A 21,949-nucleotide genomic window follows, 5' to 3' on the forward strand; every position below is an offset into this window, starting at 1 on the left:
TTCGCTCTGCTCTTCAGTGTTAAATCTATTTCAGTTTTTATAGTCATACATGTCATTAAATTAATCTAGCAGATATATGTTATGATAATTTATGTTTTGTCTTTTTCTGGTTTGTGTATGTGTTAGTTGAAAATGATGCTATATTTTTGGATATTTTAAGAGACAACCTTTGAATTTTTACCCCATTAGTGTTTCCGAGTGGTATTGTTTTGGTGGCATTTTGCATAAAAAGTTTACTTTTTATGCAGTCAGAACTGTGGGACCTGCATTTGTTTTTATCACTGTACTTGTAACATCCAACTTAATACCACTAGTTTTTGTTAAGAGCAAAAACTGTAAATAATTAAAAATCAACACAGTGTTTTGCAAAACCAATACAGTAGCACTGACATAATGTTGTGATGCTAAAGTGTATTGATGTTCTCTATCCCTATTTAACATTCAGAACAGTCTCTTTAGTTAGCGTGGGATAGACCACATTTTTGACATGGCGTAATATTGAAAAATAACTCCCTAAATATCTACCTAATTGCTAACATAATGCTAACTAACTAATAACTAATGTATAACTGTAGGAAAACTACATAACAGACAACTGATGATGAAACATTATTTAGTAACTTTACTTATGTATTTGACAGGGTGGGAGTACTTTCCTTCAGTGGTTCAAACGTATATTTTCATCGCATACACATGATCATCTTATAAAATAATAGTATTATACTGACATGTATAATAGAGTATAAATGAGTATAAATTTGTTCTTACAGGTCCAGTGTGTAGGATTAAGGAATACCTATTGGCCAAAATGATATATATATATCATTCATAAGTATGTTTTTGTTAGTTCATAATCACAGAGAATATGAATTGTTTTTGTTACCCTAGAATGAACCATTTATAACATGTTTTAATACACACAGAGCGGGTCCACAAAGTCCACCATGTTGTTTCTACAGTAGCCGAGAATGGACATACCAAACCCTGGCTCTATGTAGGGCAATTTCTTGCTTTCTTTCTTTCTTGGCACATGAGAGAAATTTCAGGTCTGCAACCTCACTGCCAGATGCATATTAATCCTAACATGAAACCTTTAATACTTGTATATTTTTACAAGCCTCCAAAAATATAAGTTTTAAACTCAGTTCTTTTTACATGGAGGCATTGGTAATATGACTGACCTTTGAAACCTGAGCAAATTGGCTTGATGTCTTTCAAAGACATGGAAAAAAGTGCAGAGAAACAAAAACAAAAAAAAAAGACCCAAAACTTAGCAAGAAATTGATTTTAGTACATCAAAATCACATGAAAATGATTTTTAAAATAATTAAAAAGAAGATAATTCTGTTACACAAATATTAATGTGCAATCATGATATTTATATTTATTATAAAAAATATAATCTTTTTTCCCCCTAGCTTTTTTAGAAATAATTTTTTAAATCTACTAAAAGCTTTAAGTTTGTGGAACATTTCTCATCAAGCTGCTCACTGCTTTTGTTCCCAAGTTTTAAAAAGAAATCAGACCGATATACCCATGACAGGCATCCGAATGCAGCACTGATGTATATCCATGTGTTAAAGGGTTATTAGCAAATGTATGGAGGGTGATCCAGACAGACATGAAAGAGTCTCCAGTGTGCATCCAGCATGGGGCCCAGAGACCTTAATGCTCCGGTCTGCTCTGCTGTAGCTACTGTAGCGGTAGTTGTACGTTTGTCAGCTTCTGCTCAATAATGCAAAACTTACTGCTACTCTGCTCTCCTCCAGACTACGGCCTGCAGCAATCAGATGGACAGGGATAGTGTGTCTAAAGTGTGTGTGTGTTGTGTGTGTGTTTGTGTGTGTGTGTGTGTGTGTGAGAGAGAGAGAGAGAGAGAGAGAGAGAGAAAAAGAAGATATGAGCATGTGTGAGTCTGTGTATCTAATGGAGCGTGAAGTGTGTATGAGTGTGTGTGTTTTTATGTGCATGCATGCATAAGGATGAGAGGAATTACATAAGACTGTCCTAGTTGTGTGTTTTCCCTTTCCCTTGTTTTCTCCCCTTTCCTCCCAGACTCTCCCTCCCCACCTCCCTGCCTCTCTGCTCCTCTTCTCCACTCTCCTTCTCCTTCTCTCGGTTCAGGTTTATATTTGCCGCGCATGCTCATGCATGTGGATGTAGATGCATTACGCAACTGCGCGAGCGGGAGAAGGTGCGAGTCTGTTGGGGAGAAAGAGAGAGCGAGAATGAGAATGAGGGAGTTGGTGGGTGAGGAGGAGATGGAGGAGTGCAGCCAGAGCTTAATCCATTTGGCAGCGTACTATGTCTGGCTTTCTGTTTGACTGCTCTTAAATCTCACGCCAGCCAGCCACATAAGTTAACTTCCCTATAATCTGCGCTCTGATTCTCCAGAGGCGTGTCAGATCAAGGCTGGGTGTGTCAGAGCTGGGGGAGTTGAGAGTCTCCACACTGGTAACTGGTCTTTTGTCTCTCGGCCCGTGTTAATCCCAGGTCAAGACTATTAGTCCAATGATCAAAGAGGAATATAAGCAGAGCCACAACATTGTCACTGGCTGCGGTCTCCCGTTGGGGACTTCACTTAGTATTTATGGCTCTATAGGCCTGATTAGACATACTTTACTTTTCCCAATTTATTTCTCACTTATTTATCCATTTCCTTGTTAATTATTTTCAAATTAAATGTCTCATACTGCAAAATGTAGGGTTGAGGAAAAAAATCTATACAGCAAGAAAATCACAGTATTTTTGCGTGGCAAAATTGTATCGATATACAGACATCAAATATTATTATTCTTTTATTATGCAAATTATCAATGTTACAAATACAAATTAAACTTTTAATAGCGGGTATAGCTGCTATAAAAAATACTGTGAAAGTGTCAAAATGCTCAATCCACACATAAATGCACACAGTCTGCATTTAGAAATTGTGCCTTTAAGTGTGCTGTCTGGACTTCTAAAGATGTGATGTCACAACTATATTTGAAAAAAGGCAGAAACTGCCACTATAGTACTATAACAGTCATTACCCGGCAGCAGTTACACTGCAGAGACACTGCGAGTGCAGATGTGGAGGACCCAGAAGAACTGACCAATCAGAGCTGAACTGTTTCGGGAGGGGGCCTTAAAGGGACAGGTGCTAAAACGGAGCGTTTCAGTTAGAGGGTGAATACGGGTGTATTCACACAGACAGTGTAAGAAAAATGTTTTCTTTTTTGAACATTAAAGTATGTAGACATGTTCTGGTACAAACCCATTTACAAGTAAGAACCTGAAAATGATCATAATATGGGACCTTTAAAGCACCTTTGATGTCTGTGGATGACATGAACAGTCTTGGGTATCCCTTTATGTAATGTGTACACGTTGACTCGAACATTATACTGTAAACAGAAAACTAAACAGGCAGTGTGGTGTTCAGATAACTGACCCAGAAAAGGATGCAAGTTTGTGTGAGTGAGTGTGTGTGTGTGTGTGAGAGAGAGAGAAAGACAGAGAGAGAATAAGCATCAAATAGCCAGCTCACTGAAGATCCTCCACCTTTTCTCTCACACTGAATGAATCATAGGCTTTGAGCTATAGTGTGTGTGTATGTGTGTATGGAAGTGCTTGCACTAAATGTGTGTGTTGAAGATCTCCTCTGTTCATTTCGTAACTATAATCCGGTAATTGCTCATTAGGATTGAGATCAGGAGATTATTTAATGCAGAGATCATCACTGTAATGCTGTGTGTGTGAATGTCGACAACCTATATTCTCTTACATGTATGTCTGCCAGTGTGCACGTGTGTGTATGTGTGTGTGTGTGTGTGTGTGTGTGTGTGTGTGTGTGTGTGCACGTGCACTTGCATGTGTGTGTGCATGCGTGCGCGCTTGCATGTGTGTGCGCTCAGCAGCGATGCGATGAGGCAGGATAACCAGGGTAACGGTCTCTGTAAGCCCGCTGTAATCAGTCAGCCAAGATTAGAAGGCAGAGATGTTGCTGATGATAAATTAACTTGTGTGCGTGACCAAGCAGACAAATAGCCTGAAAAACAGTCAAGGTTTATTTAGAACAAGGCAAGGTGAAGCCATGCTTTTTATTTGCCGTATTTGCTCAGATGTATTAGGTAATATCTATTAGAGATGTTAAAAAAAAAAAAACAGCACAGATAACCTCACCACTCTACAATGTGTCAGATTTTGTTTAGCTGATGTGAAGGCAAAAATAGCCCTTATCGTACCCCCTAAAAAATGACAGATAACAACAAATGAAATCTGTGCTCTGTAATTTAGATGTTAGAAAATGTCATCTGGGTACCTCGGGGTTGGCTGGTATCGGTGATGTGTTGTTCTGTCTGTGACAGTGTCTTGTGGGCATGCCCGTGGACAGTCTGTGACAGGAAACAGTTTGTGTGCTGGAGTGATGGAAGTGGCGATGTGGAACAATCTGATGAAATGATTTCTGTTTCACCTCCTCCAGCTAGGTCACGGCATCCCTCGCGGACCAAAACCAATCTCAATAACTTTCTGTCTTTCTCCTTTTGTCACTCTCTTTCTCTCTCTCTTTTCCTGTCATTTTCCTTCCCTTTGCTTTCGTTACCTCCGATGCCATCTCCAGTGTAAGACCTTAGCGGGAATATGCGACCACATCATCTCTCTGTCATCAGACTCTCTGGTCTCTCAATCTGCCCATCTGGAGGTGGTCCACCTCACCAGCATCATGCCCAGTGAAGGGCTGGTAAGGACACATCTGAGCATGCACACACATGATTCCTCTAGAGCTGCTTTTAAAGATGCACTAGTCAATAGGGATGTCCCGATCTGACCTCAAACATCAGGTCGGGGGCTGATCAAGGCATTTTTTGACTGATCAGGAATACTCTAGTTTATAGAGTATCCAATCCGTTGTTATATGTCAGCTGTCACACAGATGTTTTTACTTGCATACAGAGCAACAAAGAACGCAGCTTTCATCACATCTGCTCCACTAAGCTGTCTGTTTCTCCTCTCTGCTGAACTTAAGAGCCATGGCTGAGCACACCATAAACACAAATGCAGTATAAGACTGTTAATTTACGTTATTTACCAAAGTTAAGAGCACTCATTTCATTTCAGCTCAGTGAGTGTCACATTTTGCCTTTATGGTGTTTCTCCGCCCTGCTTCGAGGAGGCACAGACAGTGGTGCTGAATTTACTACAACCTCTGTCACCATTCGCCACTGCAAGTATGAAAGCTGTGCAAGCAAAACCCCAATATGGCTTATTTATAAATGAAGTGTAGTCTGTCCAAAAGATGTGCAGATGACAAAAATAAGCAGATGACGGAATACAGTTTTTTCAGGTTACTGAGACAAACAGTGGACTTTTAAAGGGCCAGAGACATTCCCAGTGAGGGGGCCAACAAGATTAAAAGGAGGGTTTGTCATTTTTCTATTTAGAAAAATAAATAAACAAATAAAAATTATAGGCTTATAAATAAAAATAAATAAAACATCAAGAAACAGCTTGGATGCAGGTACTTTTTAAATAATGTTAAAGAAGCCTTCTTAAAGTGTGCACTGTACAGCTGTATTATGCAAGAAAACAAAAGTATCGAATCAGGACTCGGTATCAGCAGATATTAAATAATAAATGACTTGGATCAAAATCAGAGGCAAAACAATGTGATCGGCACATCCCTACTTGTCAGTTTTTTAATATCAACCATGGACCAGTTGTGTAATGTGAAAGGCGTCGCTGGTGTTGACAGACTCACAGAGTCATCACTCTAAGCTCTGCAGCCTGTTTCAGCATCACAAGTCTTCATAAGAAAATTGGCATTTTTACTTAATTTAGACTGTTTTCACACAGCATTTGAACATTCTCCTTTCAAAGCTGTTAATAGTGTTTTTTACATTATTGAATCCAAGTCTCTATAATGCATATGAATAATAATTAAAAATTCAAGGTGTGTAAATATGCAATGGCTGCCTTTTGCACTCTTATTCATTATTAAATGTTACGGGACCTCATCGGGTCAAAACATGAGACTTGAATGTTTTTGCTTTTAAGTCTTAAGGGGGTTAAAATTTCAAGTACAGATGAAGATGAATTCATGGAAAATGAACAAATCTGAAGAAAAAATGCAAAAGTAGATGCTTTTGTACACAGCTCAAGGGGTCAGTGGGTGGTTTTAAGAGTATGAAATTATAAATCATGCACTAAAGCCTTAGAAGTTGGCCTTATTGGAGATTTTAAAACAACATCACTATCATAAGAGCACAACATGAGAAAATGTTGTTCAAAGAAGTAGAGAATCTTTGACCATGAGTATAAAAGCTGCCCTGGAAGCTCTTGGTTGACCAACACTTTGGAAAGATGCTTCATGTTAGTTATTAGGGGTGGACTGTACTCAGGACTGACATCAGTATACATTTATTTATTTTAATTCAAACTACTCATTTAGAAAAAAAGGATCGAATTGACAAAGCACGTGATATGAAATTAGAGCAAATATAACGCAAATAGTTACCAAAAAAATGTCACTCAACTGAGTTTATTTCAAATTACCCACTTGTTCACATGTCATGGATAAAAAACATCCCATTATTAATGGGAAAGTGCAAAGAGTGTCAGCTTAGGTTTTATATACAACATCCATACTGTATGTGACATTACGATGTGGCTCACTTATTTAAACTTTGTTAAATCGGCTAGCATAGTCATTGTTACCATGCTTGCCTTTATATGTGTTCTTAGATTTGCATCTGTAGTAGAGAATGTGTTCACTCTGAGCTGGCGTAGCTTCAAAGTAACAATGTAGGTTTTGTTAGTCACAGTGTCATTTATTTGCTTTAGTAGGGCCATGGTAATTCCGGAGGTTTATCCAAAATGACGCTGTTGCTGTGTGACTAGCACTGAGCCATGAGCACCAGTTGCACATCATTCCGCAAAGGTGAAAGTTCAACTGTGTGGTGGTTGCTGCCTGACGAATGCACCGACCCTTTTCTATGTTAAATGTCTTCAGGATGAGACGCAGTGATTTAACTGCTATCTATGAATAGATCCTTGTAGCAAAAATTATAGATCTGCGCAGCCACAGTCAGACACTCAATCAGACCTCACAGGCAGAATGGTGACCCGGCAGAAATATGATGTTTGGTAGTATTTAGACAAATTAACGAAATGAATGTGCAGTTCAAGCTATGTAACATTAAACTTGCATGTCATAACAATCTCTACAGCCTGCGCAGTGCAAAATAGAAAGCTTTATGCTGATGCATATTTTCACTACTTGGTTGTTCATTTCAGACCCTATTTCTTATGCTAGATTGTTTTATAGTATTTTTGATGAGTACTCAAATATGGCAATTACTTAAAATGCACATCTCATTAGTTCTCCCTTTAATTTATGACCCATCTGTACGTCAGGTCTTACACTTGTTAATTCAAAGTCAAGTCTGAAGTCCTTTATTTGTGACCTGAATCTGACTAAAATCTCATGTATATCGCTCTGCTTCTCACACATAAATATAGACGCAGATTCAGAGGTGTAAAATATATGTATCATGTTTTTTACTTTGCACTCTGTATCATGCTGAATCCTCCCTCCCTGTGCTTGTGTTTTAGGGGATGTATATCAAATCGACGTATGATGGACTCCACGTTATCACCGGAACCACAGAGAATGTGAGTTTTAGTTTCACTCAGTAGGAAGCTTGACACCCCACCAACTAAAATTCATCATTTCAAATTCCACAGTGACGCTGACATTTACACAACATTTGCACAACATTTACATCCTCCAAACATTCAATTATTTGTCCTTTTTCTGAAATGGACAATATGTCTACTAAGTTGTTCAAATGGATAATGAGAATGAATATTCCTCTAATATTCCTGTTTACATGCAGCCGTGCAAACTCTGATTAATGTGCCCTAATATGTCGTTTAAAAGTGGAACAGCTGGAGCCCCTTGTGCCATTGTGCATCGTTGAATCAAATAGAAAGATTTTTTCAAAGTTTAACACTGGTGGCAGACTTGTTGCCTCCTTCAAAGATGCAATATTTGCTCATATCCAAAAACCTGTTGACATCAAGTCTTTTAAAATGTTTGAAAGAAGGTGTGTTTCTGAAGGTGTGCTTTTCTTTTGGGCATGCATTTCGACCACAGCCTTGCAAACTGTTGGCTAGTTGTTTTTTGTACAATGCACAGAGCGAATTATAAACAGGCAAGGGTTGTGTATCGCAAACTGTGGGAATAATCACAATTGAGACGTATTGAGTGTGTTGTATATACGTATGTCCATAGAATTTTCCTAGAACCGGAATAACATCGGTGCATCCCACATGCCTGAATACAGTGGCGAACGTAACTAAGTACATTTAAGTACATTGCACCAGTAATATGCTTCAGAACAATTTTGAGTTATTTGTACTTTACTAGAGTATTTCCATTTTATGGTATTTTCTGCTTATTCTCCTTACATTTCCAGAGGTAAATATTCTACTCTTTATTCCACTACATTTTTTAAAGCTTTAGTTACTAGTTACTGAGTTTATTTATGTTTTGTGTCAATAACCTACAGTTGCAAAAGGTTATAATATATTCTTACAGCTTTAACCTCCCATCAGTATATAGAGCAATTTAAATGAGCTCTACCTTTACCAGCTGCAATGCATTAAAATTAAAAGCTCATTAATGTATCAATAATTCTAATTCAATAATATAATATGCACGATTCTGAAAAGGGACATTGGACATGGAGTACTTTTACTCTTGGTACTTAAGTTTATTTTGATGCTAATACTTTTGTACTTTTACTCGTAAGATTTTTAATGCAGGACTTGCTACTACTTGTAAAAAAGTAATTTTACACTGCAGCTTTACTACTTTTGCTCAAGTATAACATCTGAATACTTCGTCCAACACTTTCTGTACTGGAAGATGCAACATTCAGAAAAAGGCCTTAATTGGAATATCCTAACGAACTATACTGTTATATTATCATTTTTATGATAATAGTGGAATATTAGTGTGCATGTAAACGTAGCCACTGAATTTGTGCCTTAATATATCCTGAATTCGTTCCCATTGTCCCTTTCTGTCCAATTTCTGCCTCTGCAGTCTCCAGCAGATCAGTGCAAGAAGATTCATGCAGGGGACGAGGTGATCCAAGTCAACCACCAGACAGTGGTGAGTTAAAAAGCTTCCATACACAATAGAAGCATCACAGGAAATGTACTTTCCATGTGTTTCCACACTGCAAGCTGTCTTTCGTTCTTCCATTCTGTGCTATGTTGAGGAGCTGTCAAGGTACATGGTGTCTGCTACCACCACCAACACCACCACTGCCGCCATGGTGCTTCCTGTCCTGTGCCTGTGCAGCTATGTAGGCTAATTAGACTTGCTGCGGGAGCAGATTATAGAACGATTGTTACAAGACCTTTGTTCAGTCCAGCGTGATTGTCAGCTCGCTCTTTCCGGAATTTGTTCCCATTGTCGTGAGAAACCCCTGAAGGAGGCGTCTGGTTTTGAAATGTGAACTCGTGTTCCACTTTCAGACTTGAATAAGTTGTATTTCTGCCTTCAACTCATCACATAAGAGGGAAGCACGAAAAATGGGCAGCCATTTTAAATGGAACGGTGCCTTGTGAGAGCATGTGATTGAGCGCGCTGTCTATTGCCTGTGCTGTCAGCTCTGGCACAAACGATTTGTTCCAGTGTTTATTTGAGATTTCTGAGGAAGGGGAGGGGTAAAAAAAAAAAGGTTTGTGTCTGTGTGTAGACGTCTTTTGTATGCTTTTTTTTCACGTAAGTATTTCCTCGTACGTCTGGATAGGTGCTGCTCATGCGAAAGCGTGCATGCGGGCACTGGGGAGCGGCGTTGATTGACGCATGAGGGGGGCTGCGTGTTATCTCTCCCTCTCTCTCCTCGGGGTGACAGTGCAGATCACACCCTGCCAGGCTCTCAGCTCCAACCCCTCATTACTCCCTCAGCTAGACCCTCACCACTCTGATCCCTCACTCTGGGGGAGGAGATAAGCAGGGGGAGACGGAGGTGTGTGCGTGATGGGGAAAAGGGGTGAAGTTATCAGGGGATGCTGGGATGAGGCAGAGCTGGGAGAGTGAGGGGGTAAAGGGAGGAGGAAGTAAAAAGGGACTTAGGGAGAAGAGGAAAAGGATGAAAAGAGAGAACAGCAGAGGGAAGTCTCTCGTTTTTTAAATCCTAAATGGAGTTGCTGAGGAGGAAAGATGGATACACACTACCAGCAAACTCTCTGTCAACATCACAGCTGATAAGTTTATCTAGCGAGGCTCCATATTTAAAAATTAGATTAGTGTGAAGATTGAATGAACAAATTCCATTACATTATAGAATCATTATGTAGGCCTATCCCACGTATTTAGCAACAGCGCTGCCTTCATGTCTATGCATGAGCTTCTGTTTGAGACCCACTTCAAAACAGGACTTGCAGTTTTTAGCTCAGCCTCTCTTTTGAGGTAAAAATGTGGAATTTGCTCAAATAACAAACTGATTGTTTGAAGAGGCAACATAATTATGTGGAGGTAATATCATCTGGGAAAATAATGAGGACCCCGGGGATTTGAAAAAAAAAAAAACCCTCTCCAGCAGCAGTTTATGTACTGTTATTATTTTGGTAGGTCTCTCCCTGTTTCCCTGTGCTCGTTGTGTATTTGCATAACAGAAGAGATCTAAACTGGCCTGGTTAGGACAGGCTTTGTGTTTGCTGTTAACATACACTGTGTGCTGTTCAACCATTGTGACGGAGCTAACAAGGGTTTAGCATGATCAAGGTCCAGTTCAGTGAATTCAGGATTCACCCTTGAAAATGTTCGACTCCTTCAGAGGTAGGCTGTGCCTTGTTTGGAAAACCACAATGGTTTGAGATCTTTGGCTTCTTTTGTTAACCCTTTAAAACCTGAGCGAGTTGGCTCAATATCTTTCAAAATCATGGGAGAGCAACGAGTAGCTGTACAAAAAATGGCCCAATGGGGCTTTTGCTCAACCCTTTAACCTGGATCCAAATCAGTGTTCTTGTGCTGTGTTCAGATGGCTTTCACATGCATGTAAACCTTTGAAACAATTCAGCAAATTGGTTTGATTTCTTTTGAAAACATGGAAAAAAAGGCAATGAGCAACTTGGCAATAGATGTCCCCCAAATTGCATGAAATTAGTAAAAAGGGACAGGGAAATGATCTGAAGGACCTGAAATAAGAAAGAGAAATATATGAAAACTGTAATAGATGAATAAATAAAATAGGGGAAACTTATATTTATTTCAATAATCATGACAGGATCAGAAATATACATAAATATATTTTTATATTATTTTAGCACTTCTAACTTCTACTGAATGGAATTTTTCTGGATTTTCTCACTGTCACTCTGCAATGCTGTCTGCAATCGGATATGATCTTTCAGAAATGAAGGCCTGATTTACCACACAAAGGTAGTTTGTCAAAAATGATGCAACCAAAACAGGAAGAGAACAGTGCTTTTTTTCCCTGGTGGCTATTGGTAGGCTAGTTATCGCCACTCACCAAATAGTCAGTGCAAGTTCTTTCTATCCCCACAATCATGGAATCCATTGGCCATTGATCTTATGACCATGAAGCCTCTGGGAGCAACAGCCAATATTTTGGGAGCTATGACATGTTTAAAAAAAACTCCAGGCAAGTTTGGTGAGGGAAAAGAAGAAAACATTTATTATTTATGCTTAAAAAGTCGTGGAAAATGTTTAAAATTGTCCATGAAAATGTGTAGCAACCCTGTAATTAGTGAGCTTTCGAGGTATTACTGTAGTTGGCAGACATTATTTTTTTTTACAGATGGACAGACCTAAGCTTTCTGCTGACAGTCTTTATGCTAAGTTAAGCTGATTGTTGCCTGGCTGTAGCTTCAGTTAAAACAGATAGATTTGTGGTTTGTTACAGTTGCTCTGATGCCAAACATAGAGAATTATAGAAATAAATACCAGCACAAACTATGTAAGAGTGTGCAAACATATAAAACTGTGATTTATGTTACAACACAATGCATACAACAGTATGTAAAGTTAGAAATATTATGTATGTGTGTAATGCTGTAATGCACAACCGATATAGACATGGTAAGTATAGTTGAATTATTGCACCAATTATCACAGTTATAAAGAATTATTGCACCTTAAAAAAAGGATTGCACACATGGAGCAGAGCATACATATCTCTTGTTGCTGGTGAACGCTGTCTGAACCCGGAAGTTGTGAACTGGGCCAAAGAGAAGAAGACACGTGCCGCTAAAGGCTGACACAGTCTGGTCATCATTATGTCAGGAATAAGGTCACAGCAGTTCTGTCTTGTGTGTGGGTGAGTGTGTGCGAGTGTGTGAGCGTGGTGCCCTCTGCGGACACTTCCAGTAGCTGAGACCAGTGTAGCCAATCAATGGGCTGACGAGTGCTGCGAGCTCTGGAGACAGGCTGGCCGGAACCATGAGGAAACACTGCAGTCAGCACTCCTTTCTCACTCTTTCACCATCTCTCTCTCCTCCTCAGACCTAAACCGTTGTGACTGAGCCGTCCTTTATTTGAATATGTTTTCAGATCAGTGGAACTGGGACAGTCTGGTGCAGTGTAATGGCTGGTCTGGTCAAGCTTAAGTAAAACATATTGAGTACGGAGGGAACAAAAGCAGCGTGTCTGAAAGCCCCATATAGATCAAAGTGTACTTCAAAATATTCATTGTAACAAATTGCTGTAAAATATACGACAACAGTATCATACAGTTTTTCCCAAATACTATAAATCTTTTTTGTTCTTGTTTTTGTTCTATGTTTGTTTTCGAGGCGATATTGCTGCTGTAAACATACGGCCGAATTCTAACTCTAATGTACTTTATGTTTTTCAAAATACAGTAAAACACTGTAAATCTTGATGCTTTTTAGAGGCAATGTTACTGCTGTAAAAATATGGCCACATTTAACAGTAATGTACGGTTTTCCAAAAATACAATTAAACTCTGTAAATCGTGATGCTTTTTGGGACCAGTATTAAGCTGTAACCTCACATTCTACTGTAAAACGCTGTGATGAATTTAACCATAATATAATTTTAAAGTTATTTACGGTATTGACCTTGTTCCTGGGATACTGTTTTTTTTCTTCTCTCTGTCATCGTTTGTTCTGTTAACACTGTTTTGTTGAATTGAAAAAACATAAATGATTAGGAAAGATGTCTTAAAAGAAAATGCACATTGATGAACAATTATGCAAATTTGTGGATGGCAGCCAAAATTTTGGGACATTACCGAAATCACCTCTGTGAATATTAGAGATTAGATGTGGTTTACCCTGATTAGAAAGTGAATCAGACTCATGACAGCTCACTTATATCTGTTTAAAGGACCAGTGTGTAAGATTTAAGGGTCACATGGCAGAAATGGAATATAGGATTATATTCTGTTTTCTTTAGTGATTAATCAGATTAGTCTGAAACTAAGAATTGTCTTGTTCTCCTCAACTTAGAATGAGACAATTATATCTACACAGGGAGTGGGTCCTAGTTTATGGAGATCGCCATGTTACACTGTCATGATTCTACAGTAGCCCAGAACGGACAAACTAAACACTGGCTCCACATATGGCCATTCACATTTTTGCGTTTTTTTTTTTTTGTCGGCCTCCATAGTAAAAAGCCCAACTGCAATGAGCAGCGCCAGAGATACACAATTTATAGTGTAAAACTGCTTCATTCAGTGTTTCTTCGGTTTAAATCACCGAATCCATTTGCTTTGGAGAAGAAGTGACCTCTGTGGATAATTCAGCTTGAGCATGTTATGGACAAGCAGCCTGACCCAGAGATGTCAAACCATGTTGGAAATTCACTGATTTGCACCATGAAACTGCTTGGTCTGTTGTTTATAGCTGTTTTAATCGCCTGCTTTGTTAGTTCAACCAACCAATCCAACTTCAGTGGGCGATACGGCTCCCGATAAAAACCTTCTGAATAATGAAAACTGAAGGAATTATAGCCAGGAGAAGTTTTAGCTAGTTGCAATCTACAATTTAATGCTAGACACCAACAAATTCCCCCTAAATTTTACACACTTAACCTTTAACCTAATAACCTAAAATGCTTTTATATTCCGTCATATATATATAATGTTACAGTGTTGGATGTTCATGGCCAAAGCTTCACATAAAGAGGTAAATGTACTATGTTAAAGTAATATGTGTGAGCAAAAACCTCTTCACACGGTTTTGCAGAGACAAACTGAAGTCAGATCATGCCGGTTTCTTTTATATGGTCATCTGCTCCAGGCATGTTAGCACAACTGTTTTCTTTTACACTACCTGGCCTACACGGCTACATGTGGATACATGCTAACGTCAGGGAAACATTTAGTCTTGGTTACCAGTGTTCCTAATTGTGCCCCAGTTTTGAATTGTATTCCTGCTGTAACATGTCCAGTTTTAAAGATTTTGGTTGAGAAGCTTTAATTAGTGATTTTTCTTGGTAGAAAATGCAGATTATTCAAATTAAGGGTTTTGTTTGAGGATTTGTGGTTTCTTTTTTTGGGTGAGTAAGTCATAAAAGCTGATGACGAACATTTGAAGCTTCATTCAAAAACCTCGATAGAGGTTTTGAATGTTTAAAAAAAAAAGACATTTGGTACAGCCTTGATAAAAACATTGTTAACCCTTTGAAATCTGGATGGACATCAGTGCTTTTGTGCTGCATTCAGATACTTTTCAAAAGTCTTTAAAGCTTTGAAACATGAGCAGATTGTTATGATTTCTTTCAAATACTTCAGGGAAAAAGGCAATCAACAATTTGACGGGAAATGTCTTGAGTTAGTTAAAAAAAACAACAGAGACAGAATCATTAGAAAATTATCAAATAACAAGGGAAAAATATCAAGAAAACTATATAATTATTATTATTATTGTTATTATTATGATTATTATTATTATTATACATTTAAAATTAGGTTCAAGGAAAAAATGTATATATATATATATATATATTTATATATAAAATTATTGTTTTTAATGTTATTATTATATTTTTTTTAAATTTTTGCACTTTTTTCCCAGGTCATTACCTGTTTTGTTCTTTTACCTTTCTTTTTCTTTTTTTTTTTTTTTTTTTGCTGATTTCAGATAACTTTTTTCTTGCTAATGTTTGGCTCATTTCTTGTTAAGCCTTCTTTCCATATTTATGAAAGAAATTAAGCCAATTTGCTGATGCTTCAAAGGGTTAATGTCTCTTTTAAATACTTTATAGCTCTCTTCACTAAATCTGGTTTAGTGAAAAAGACCTATTATGACCTTTATACCAAAATTCACAGAAGAACATCTAGACCTGAAAATGTAATGTAAATGACATACAGTATTATGGTTTATATGGTCATTGTACTCCCTGCTTGTAAATTGTAGCACTTGAGGGGCTCCTCCAAAGTTTAAGGGTCAAGATGCTGACCTGACTGCAGCGTCTCTGGTTATAGCCGGGGATCTTTGTTGGATCTTTCTCTTCCTCTTTTCCATTCTATCTTTTTTTTTATCTCTCTCTACCGCCCCTGTCTAATAAAAGAAGTCTATACATTTCTGGTAGCATGTTGTGTTTCAGGCAGGTAGTATCAGGAGCCGCGTGTGGTGGTTTGCAGCAACAGTTTCTGATATCTGTGCGTGGTGGTTTTCCTTAGCAGATTTGGTTGCTCCCAGTGTACAGCATGTGTGTGTGGTGGTATGCAGCAGTTGTTTCGGTAGCCCGGTGTGTGTGCTCCTCAGGTGGGCTGGCAGCTGAAGAACCTGGTCAACGCTCTGAGAGAGGACCCATGCGGAGTCATCCTCACACTGAAGAAAAGGCCCCAGAACACCCTGAGCTCCACGCCGGCTCTGCTCAGGAACGTGCGCTGGAAACCACTGGGCCTGCAGGTAAACACCAGCAACATATGGCCGCCTTAAAGGGTAAGTGTGCTGTTTTTCAACTTGGACCCTATTTCATCATGTTCTTGTGTCCAAGAAACTAATGGGGACAACAACTATGGAAATTTGTTTTTTTAGGGTGCAGCTGTTAGCATCCAAACAGGCTGCAATGTAACCACTCAGGCAATTGTGCACTGTCAGTGTATGTCCTCTAAAAGCGCTTGTTTTTTTCCTGTGACAGACTCAGATTTTTGTTTTAAGTGTCTGAAGAAATAATGGACAGGATCCTACAGAGCTAGACCTTTTTGTTTAACCCGAAACTATAATTTTATCATGTATAGAACCATCATCTAACTGGGTGAATTAAGAGTTTATTTCAACCCAGCCAAAATGGGTGATTGTTAGACAGTGGAAAGACAAACCAAAATGGTCTCCGCAAATTATATTCTGTTTCTGTCGACTCTGAATTAAGTCTGTTTAACAATGATAAAACTACAGAATATTTAAGTAGAGTCTGGTACACTGTAAAATCTGACAAATGTTCTTATTTAAAATAACCTTGAAAATGAGTGCCTTGAAAAAGGAAAGTAAATAGAACGTTTAATCTTGTTGCAACTTAAAAATGAGTATGTGAAATTAGGTGTTAGCAACGTCAGTAGAGCAAGTTTGTCTGACTTAACTTGATCATGAAAAAGAGGATTTCACCAATGATTAAGGTGGGAGATCTGATGGTTCAGTTTCGTTAACATGTTTAAGAATATATAAATATGACTAATTCACAACCATGCAGCAGAGCACAGACAAATCAAACTGTAAACTTGGTTTACGGAGGTTGCTAAAACTAAGAAAGATTGATTTAATTAAAATTGTTTTAATTTTTCATTTTTAAGTTGGAGCAACTTCCAAAAATTCATAGGTTATATAATTAAATTTTAAGTACACTTGACAATTAAATATAAAGTAAACGTAAATTAAGACTTACAATTATATTTACTTACATTTTTCAAGGCAGTTGATTTCCTAGATTTTTAGAAGTGAAATCAACTAATTTTATGGTGTATGTATGGCGGTGGTGATTTTAGAGCTGTTTTCTGGTTAATGACAAAAAAACAACAAAAACAACAACAACAAAAACATATACTCTTTAACAAAAAAAGTCTATCTCCATCTCTAGAGATCCTTTCCATAATGTTTCCAGACACTTTGAATAACAATCTCAGTCTGTCAGCGGCAAAAACAGACACTTTTAGAGGGTCTGAATTGACGGTGCAAACATGCCTCTAATGGTTACATACTAGCCCATTTCACGGCTGCTGGCTACAGCACTCTTGCTCAATACTGAACCAGTTTTAAAAATTGTTGTTCTCGTTCAACACTTTGACTCAAAAACATGGAAAAAATCTAGTCCCGGTTGAAAAATACCAAACTTACCCTTTAACTGCAGTATTATAACAAGCTACATCCTAACCTGCAAAGTCCTAAAGAGACGCGCTGCTCTGAAAAAAAATATTGAAATTTGAAAGTAAAATGTGACCCCTCTTTCAAACAGTCTTGTACATGTATGTCTGCCCACTTCTCGTACTTACAGTGAAGGATTAGAGGCAGGATGATTTAGCACTGTGTACAGTGAGCCGTGTTGTACCTCTGGCTTTATCTTTGACTCACTCTCAGCTCTTGTTTTCACTGCCCACACTCTGCATTCTCCTACTGGCATTTTAAACAAATATTTTCAAAGGAAACTTGTTCACTGTGTGACCTTGCATCAATCCTCCTGTTGAGCATTTCAACAAATCTCTATTTTTTTTTACAGCCTGCCGTACTGCTGGCACAGTTCAAAGCCATTCACAAATGTGTCGGTAACTCAAACCTCCATCTGAAGAGAAGTTATGCATACTGAAAGCATATTTTTTTTTTAGATAAGAGGAATTGGATGGGGGGGGGGGGGGGGGTAGCTAATTAAATCTTTGCACTTTGTTACTGTGGGAATGATTTAAATGGTATAATGTGGGCTGAACCTCCTGCTTAGGAGTGAGCACAGGGCAATAAAAGGTCACCAAAAGGTCCATCCACACTCCCACTCACATTCATATTCATATTTACAGAAACTTTGCTCCTGATTCATTCAATCTTTGCCCCAAAGGACATCTCCTTTTTCGAAAGAGAGTAAAATTTTAATGTACAGTGGCTCTAAAAGGTGGAAAGCTTGTTTGAAGGCTTACGGCTCGGAGCAGGTGTACACATTTCACTTCAGGGCAAACACTTTGTCAATCCGTCAGTCATTCCGAGCCTGGAAAAGTCACTCAAATATCGGTGCACAGAAAGAGCAAGCTGTGCTGAGACGGACAGAGAGCTGCCTGACTGCTTTGTGAAGTCATGTTGTGCATGTCTGTGAGCTGAGTATATAGCACATGTGAGTGTTTGTTCACATGAGAGCTTTACACGTTAAGTCAGTGTTCTGTGTTTCCATAATAGCCATAAACCATTAAAACACTGTTATAACCACAGAGCATACTGCAACTTCATCACCATCTCTGTCTCTAACAGCGTTGCTGCCTTGTTAGGTCATCGCTCTAAGTTGTTACCATGAGCTTATTGTTATATTTGCTGCGTACAACAGCAGAGGATTGTGGGAATTCTAGCCTGATGATTTGTGCTAAGACACAAACACGCCGTGAGCACCCAGATCAGAGCACCAGAGATATCTGTGGGAGAAGAGAAGAAAGGAGTGTTTTAGATTTGTTCTCTCTCAGAAAGACTGGAGCTCTTAATTATTCATAAGCAACTACAGGCAGCTCCACTGGCTCTGAAACAAGAGCCGCTACTCAGCAAATACTGGAGATAATGCACTGAATCCAAAATATCCCGCTAAACAGCCTGCGTGTGTGTACTGGGTGGGTGTGTGCACACATTTCTAAGCATGGCCGTATGCACGTTTGTCCATCTGTCTGTGTCAAAGCAAGAGTGTGTTTCTTTGCACGTCTGTGCACGCATGCAGAGAGATGTTTTCCTGTTATCAGTTGCGTTGCTCCTTTGAGAGGCGAAGGAACTGGGTCACTGCACTCTGTAAGCTCAGTTTTGGATACATACTGTACGTACACTCTCTCCAAAACAAACACACGTACAAACACATGCGCACTCATACCTCTAAAGCCCGGTTTTAGTGGATGAATGGTACGGCTGTGAAGTTTAGCCCAAATGTGGCAAGCGTTCAGTCGGATTATAACTGAATCCACAAAGGAAACAATTTATCTCTGCAAATTATCATGTGATTCCAGCCCAAAATCCCTCCATGGCAACCTTCTTTATTCTGCTAAATAATGGCACATCTCTCTCTCTCTCTCTCTCTCTTTCTGTGTGTGTGTGTGTGTGTGTGTGTGTGTGTGTGTGTGTGTGTTTCTATATTAGGATGTAAAAGCAATTTAATAATCCACTGTAATTACAGTGATGCTGGCAATGATTTTGACAAATAAGTTGAGGATTACTGTGTCTGCTGTGCTGCTCCAAAACCTGCATGTGCGGAGTCATTTTCTGTGTGACTGAAGGCCACATTAGCGTCCACATCACTGGTCACACATGTGTGCCGCATATTGTCCATGACCCCGCTTTCATAAATCTGTTATATGTTTAGATACATAAATAATTACTCTTTGAAAATGCATGCTATTCTCGGCAACATGTATTGGCCGTCTATGTATTATTGATGGGCCAGCTGAATGGGTGAGAGGTTATGACTTCATTTTTTTTAAAGAGTACATTCTGTTGGTCTACTTTTGTGATGGCTAATGCAAAAAAAAATCTCTGCCCTCCTTTTAAAGATAAATGTTTGATCCATAATATTAATCCTGATAAATTACTGTATTCACCTGAAGGTCCATTTTAGTTCAGCAGTTGGAGTTTGAGCCAGCCTGGATGAGAAGTCCTTAAAGTGTTCAGAAACATAGAAATTTGAATGTGTACAGTTCCATGAAAATGGATCAAAGTCCATATGTTGATGAAGATTAAGTGAATGGCTGAAATCTGGAGAACAGCTACTAAATGGACCTTAAGGTGACACTGTCTTGTAAACTGCTGTTTCCAAGGCCAAGAACTTTGAAGCTCAGTAATAGTCACTATTATATAAAGGAATAGTTTGAGTATACACGTATTTGCTTTCTAGTTGAGTAGATAGGTACTGCTCTCATGTTTATATGGTAATATATGAAGCTACATGCCTCAGCATAAAGGCTGGAAGCAGGAGGAAACAGGTTACCAGGAGTCTGGTTGGATATTGCTGCTGCGCAGAATTCGGCTCTCAGTGACATCACCAGCGCAAGATGGCATCGCCCATATCCGGGATATTTTAGCCTTGCTTAAACATAGTGGGGTTAAGTGGGGATTTAAAGCCAATTCGACATAGTTGCCAAACTGTGGAATTAAAACTTGCACAAGACTTTTTCCCATAGACTTGGGAAAGAGATGTCAGTAACATTTCAAAAGTCTAGAAAAACCATACGATTAAATCAGTTTATCCCTATTCAAGTTAGTGAAGGGCTAAACCAGAAGACCGGCCGCTGGAAGTCTGTAATGCACTTACTCTATGGGCCACATGATGCTTATTTTTATTATTAATATATGCAGGAAGTCAAACTTCTTTTGCTTAACGCTCCACTTAATAACTTTCATATAAACAGAGGCACACCTCCAACAATGTATCCAGTTCTCTTTATATATCCATGACCAAGTCAAGCAATAGTCTGGCACCTAACTTCCACAAAACCTTTTGTTGTTTTTGCACTTCAGTTTCAGATGGATTATACAAACAAGATATAACGTGTTAATCAATGAGCTTCAGAGTTGACTTTGACAAACATGAAAATGGTATTAATCTTGTCACCTTACTCTTTGCAAGACAGTAGATAATTTCCTGCTATGTCAGAAGATTCCTTTAATACACATGATGATATTTCTCAACCATGCAGGCTTACTTTTTTCATTTATATAATATTTTTGATTAATTACAGCCAGACCAGTAAAAGATTGTGGACTTCTGAACTGGACTTTTAGGGTAATTCATTAGTTGAGCATCTGTCACTTTAAATATGTGGGATTCAGATGAAACGCTAACTTATTTACAGCTTATAATTTTATATTTATAAAATTAGCTTTTTTTTAAAAAAGGTATACTATGCAGGAATGATTGGGTAGTGTTGTATATATACATCAGTATATACATATATATATACCATCAGTGAAAGTGAAAGCCAACCCTAGCTTTGTTCACTTAGCATTTAGCCTCACTGTTTTTGCATTTTTTGGTGTTGTGTTCATGATTTTCATAGCTTCCTCTTGTGTGCGTGCAAACCTGGCACCTGGTTGCTACCTCTTATAAAGTCTCAACCTCACCTGTCCCGGAACATACCAAACAAAGTCAAAAGTACAAAGATACAGTCTCTTTAGATAAATACACCGCCAGTTTTTACTTTGTATAAGTTTATGCATTGCTTTTTAGGAAAATCCTACATAGTATACCTTTAAGCTTACCAGTATCAGACATAATGTTGCTCGATAAACAACAATAACAACAATTTGCAGTTTACTGCAGAAGTTGCAAGTTTATTTTTAAACTGTAAAATGTCCCGCTTAGTGTATATCCTTATCTGTCATTATTTAATAACCAAATCAAAGTTATCCAAAGGATTGTAAATCTTATATAATTATAAGATTTGATTAACTAAAACATATTGTTGTCAGCCTTCATTAAATTTAGTTTATTATGCAGCCCTACTGTAAACTTTTTATTCATGCTGCTCTTGAACCTTTAAGTCTCTTACAGTCAAAATATTATGTTAAGCGTATTAGTGTGTATGTGTGTGTGTGCGCGTGCGGGTGTGTGTGTGTGTGCGTGTAAAGGTGGTGGAATGAGAAAAATCGGTCTGGAGAGGATTTGAGCAGCAGATTTTTTGGTTGTTGTAGTGGTTTGGAGTGGACGCAGCGGGGGTCAGATGGTTTAAGTGCTGTTTTAACAGACTGGTATTTCACCCGCTGTGGAGGTCCCATCTCTCTCTACTTCCACCCC

At 38.5% G+C, this 21,949-nt stretch overlaps 1 protein-coding gene across 1 annotated transcript in view; it reads left to right on the forward strand.

Annotated features, from left to right (window-relative positions):
* si:ch211-26b3.4 (connector enhancer of kinase suppressor of ras 2) overlaps window positions 1–21,949 on the forward strand; it is a 77,385-nt gene that overhangs the window by 31,354 nt on the left and 24,082 nt on the right. Inside the window, exons 6-9 of the mRNA XM_042493215.1 lie at window positions 4,604–4,723; window positions 7,594–7,653; window positions 9,092–9,160; window positions 15,757–15,903. Of these exons, the coding sequence (XP_042349149.1) occupies window positions 4,604–4,723; window positions 7,594–7,653; window positions 9,092–9,160; window positions 15,757–15,903 (396 nt within the window). The remainder of the gene's footprint in view (window positions 1–4,603; window positions 4,724–7,593; window positions 7,654–9,091; window positions 9,161–15,756; window positions 15,904–21,949) is intronic.

Source organism: Plectropomus leopardus, chromosome 9 (assembly GCF_008729295.1).
Source record: "Plectropomus leopardus isolate mb chromosome 9, YSFRI_Pleo_2.0, whole genome shotgun sequence".
NCBI lineage: Eukaryota > Metazoa > Chordata > Actinopteri > Perciformes > Serranidae > Plectropomus > Plectropomus leopardus.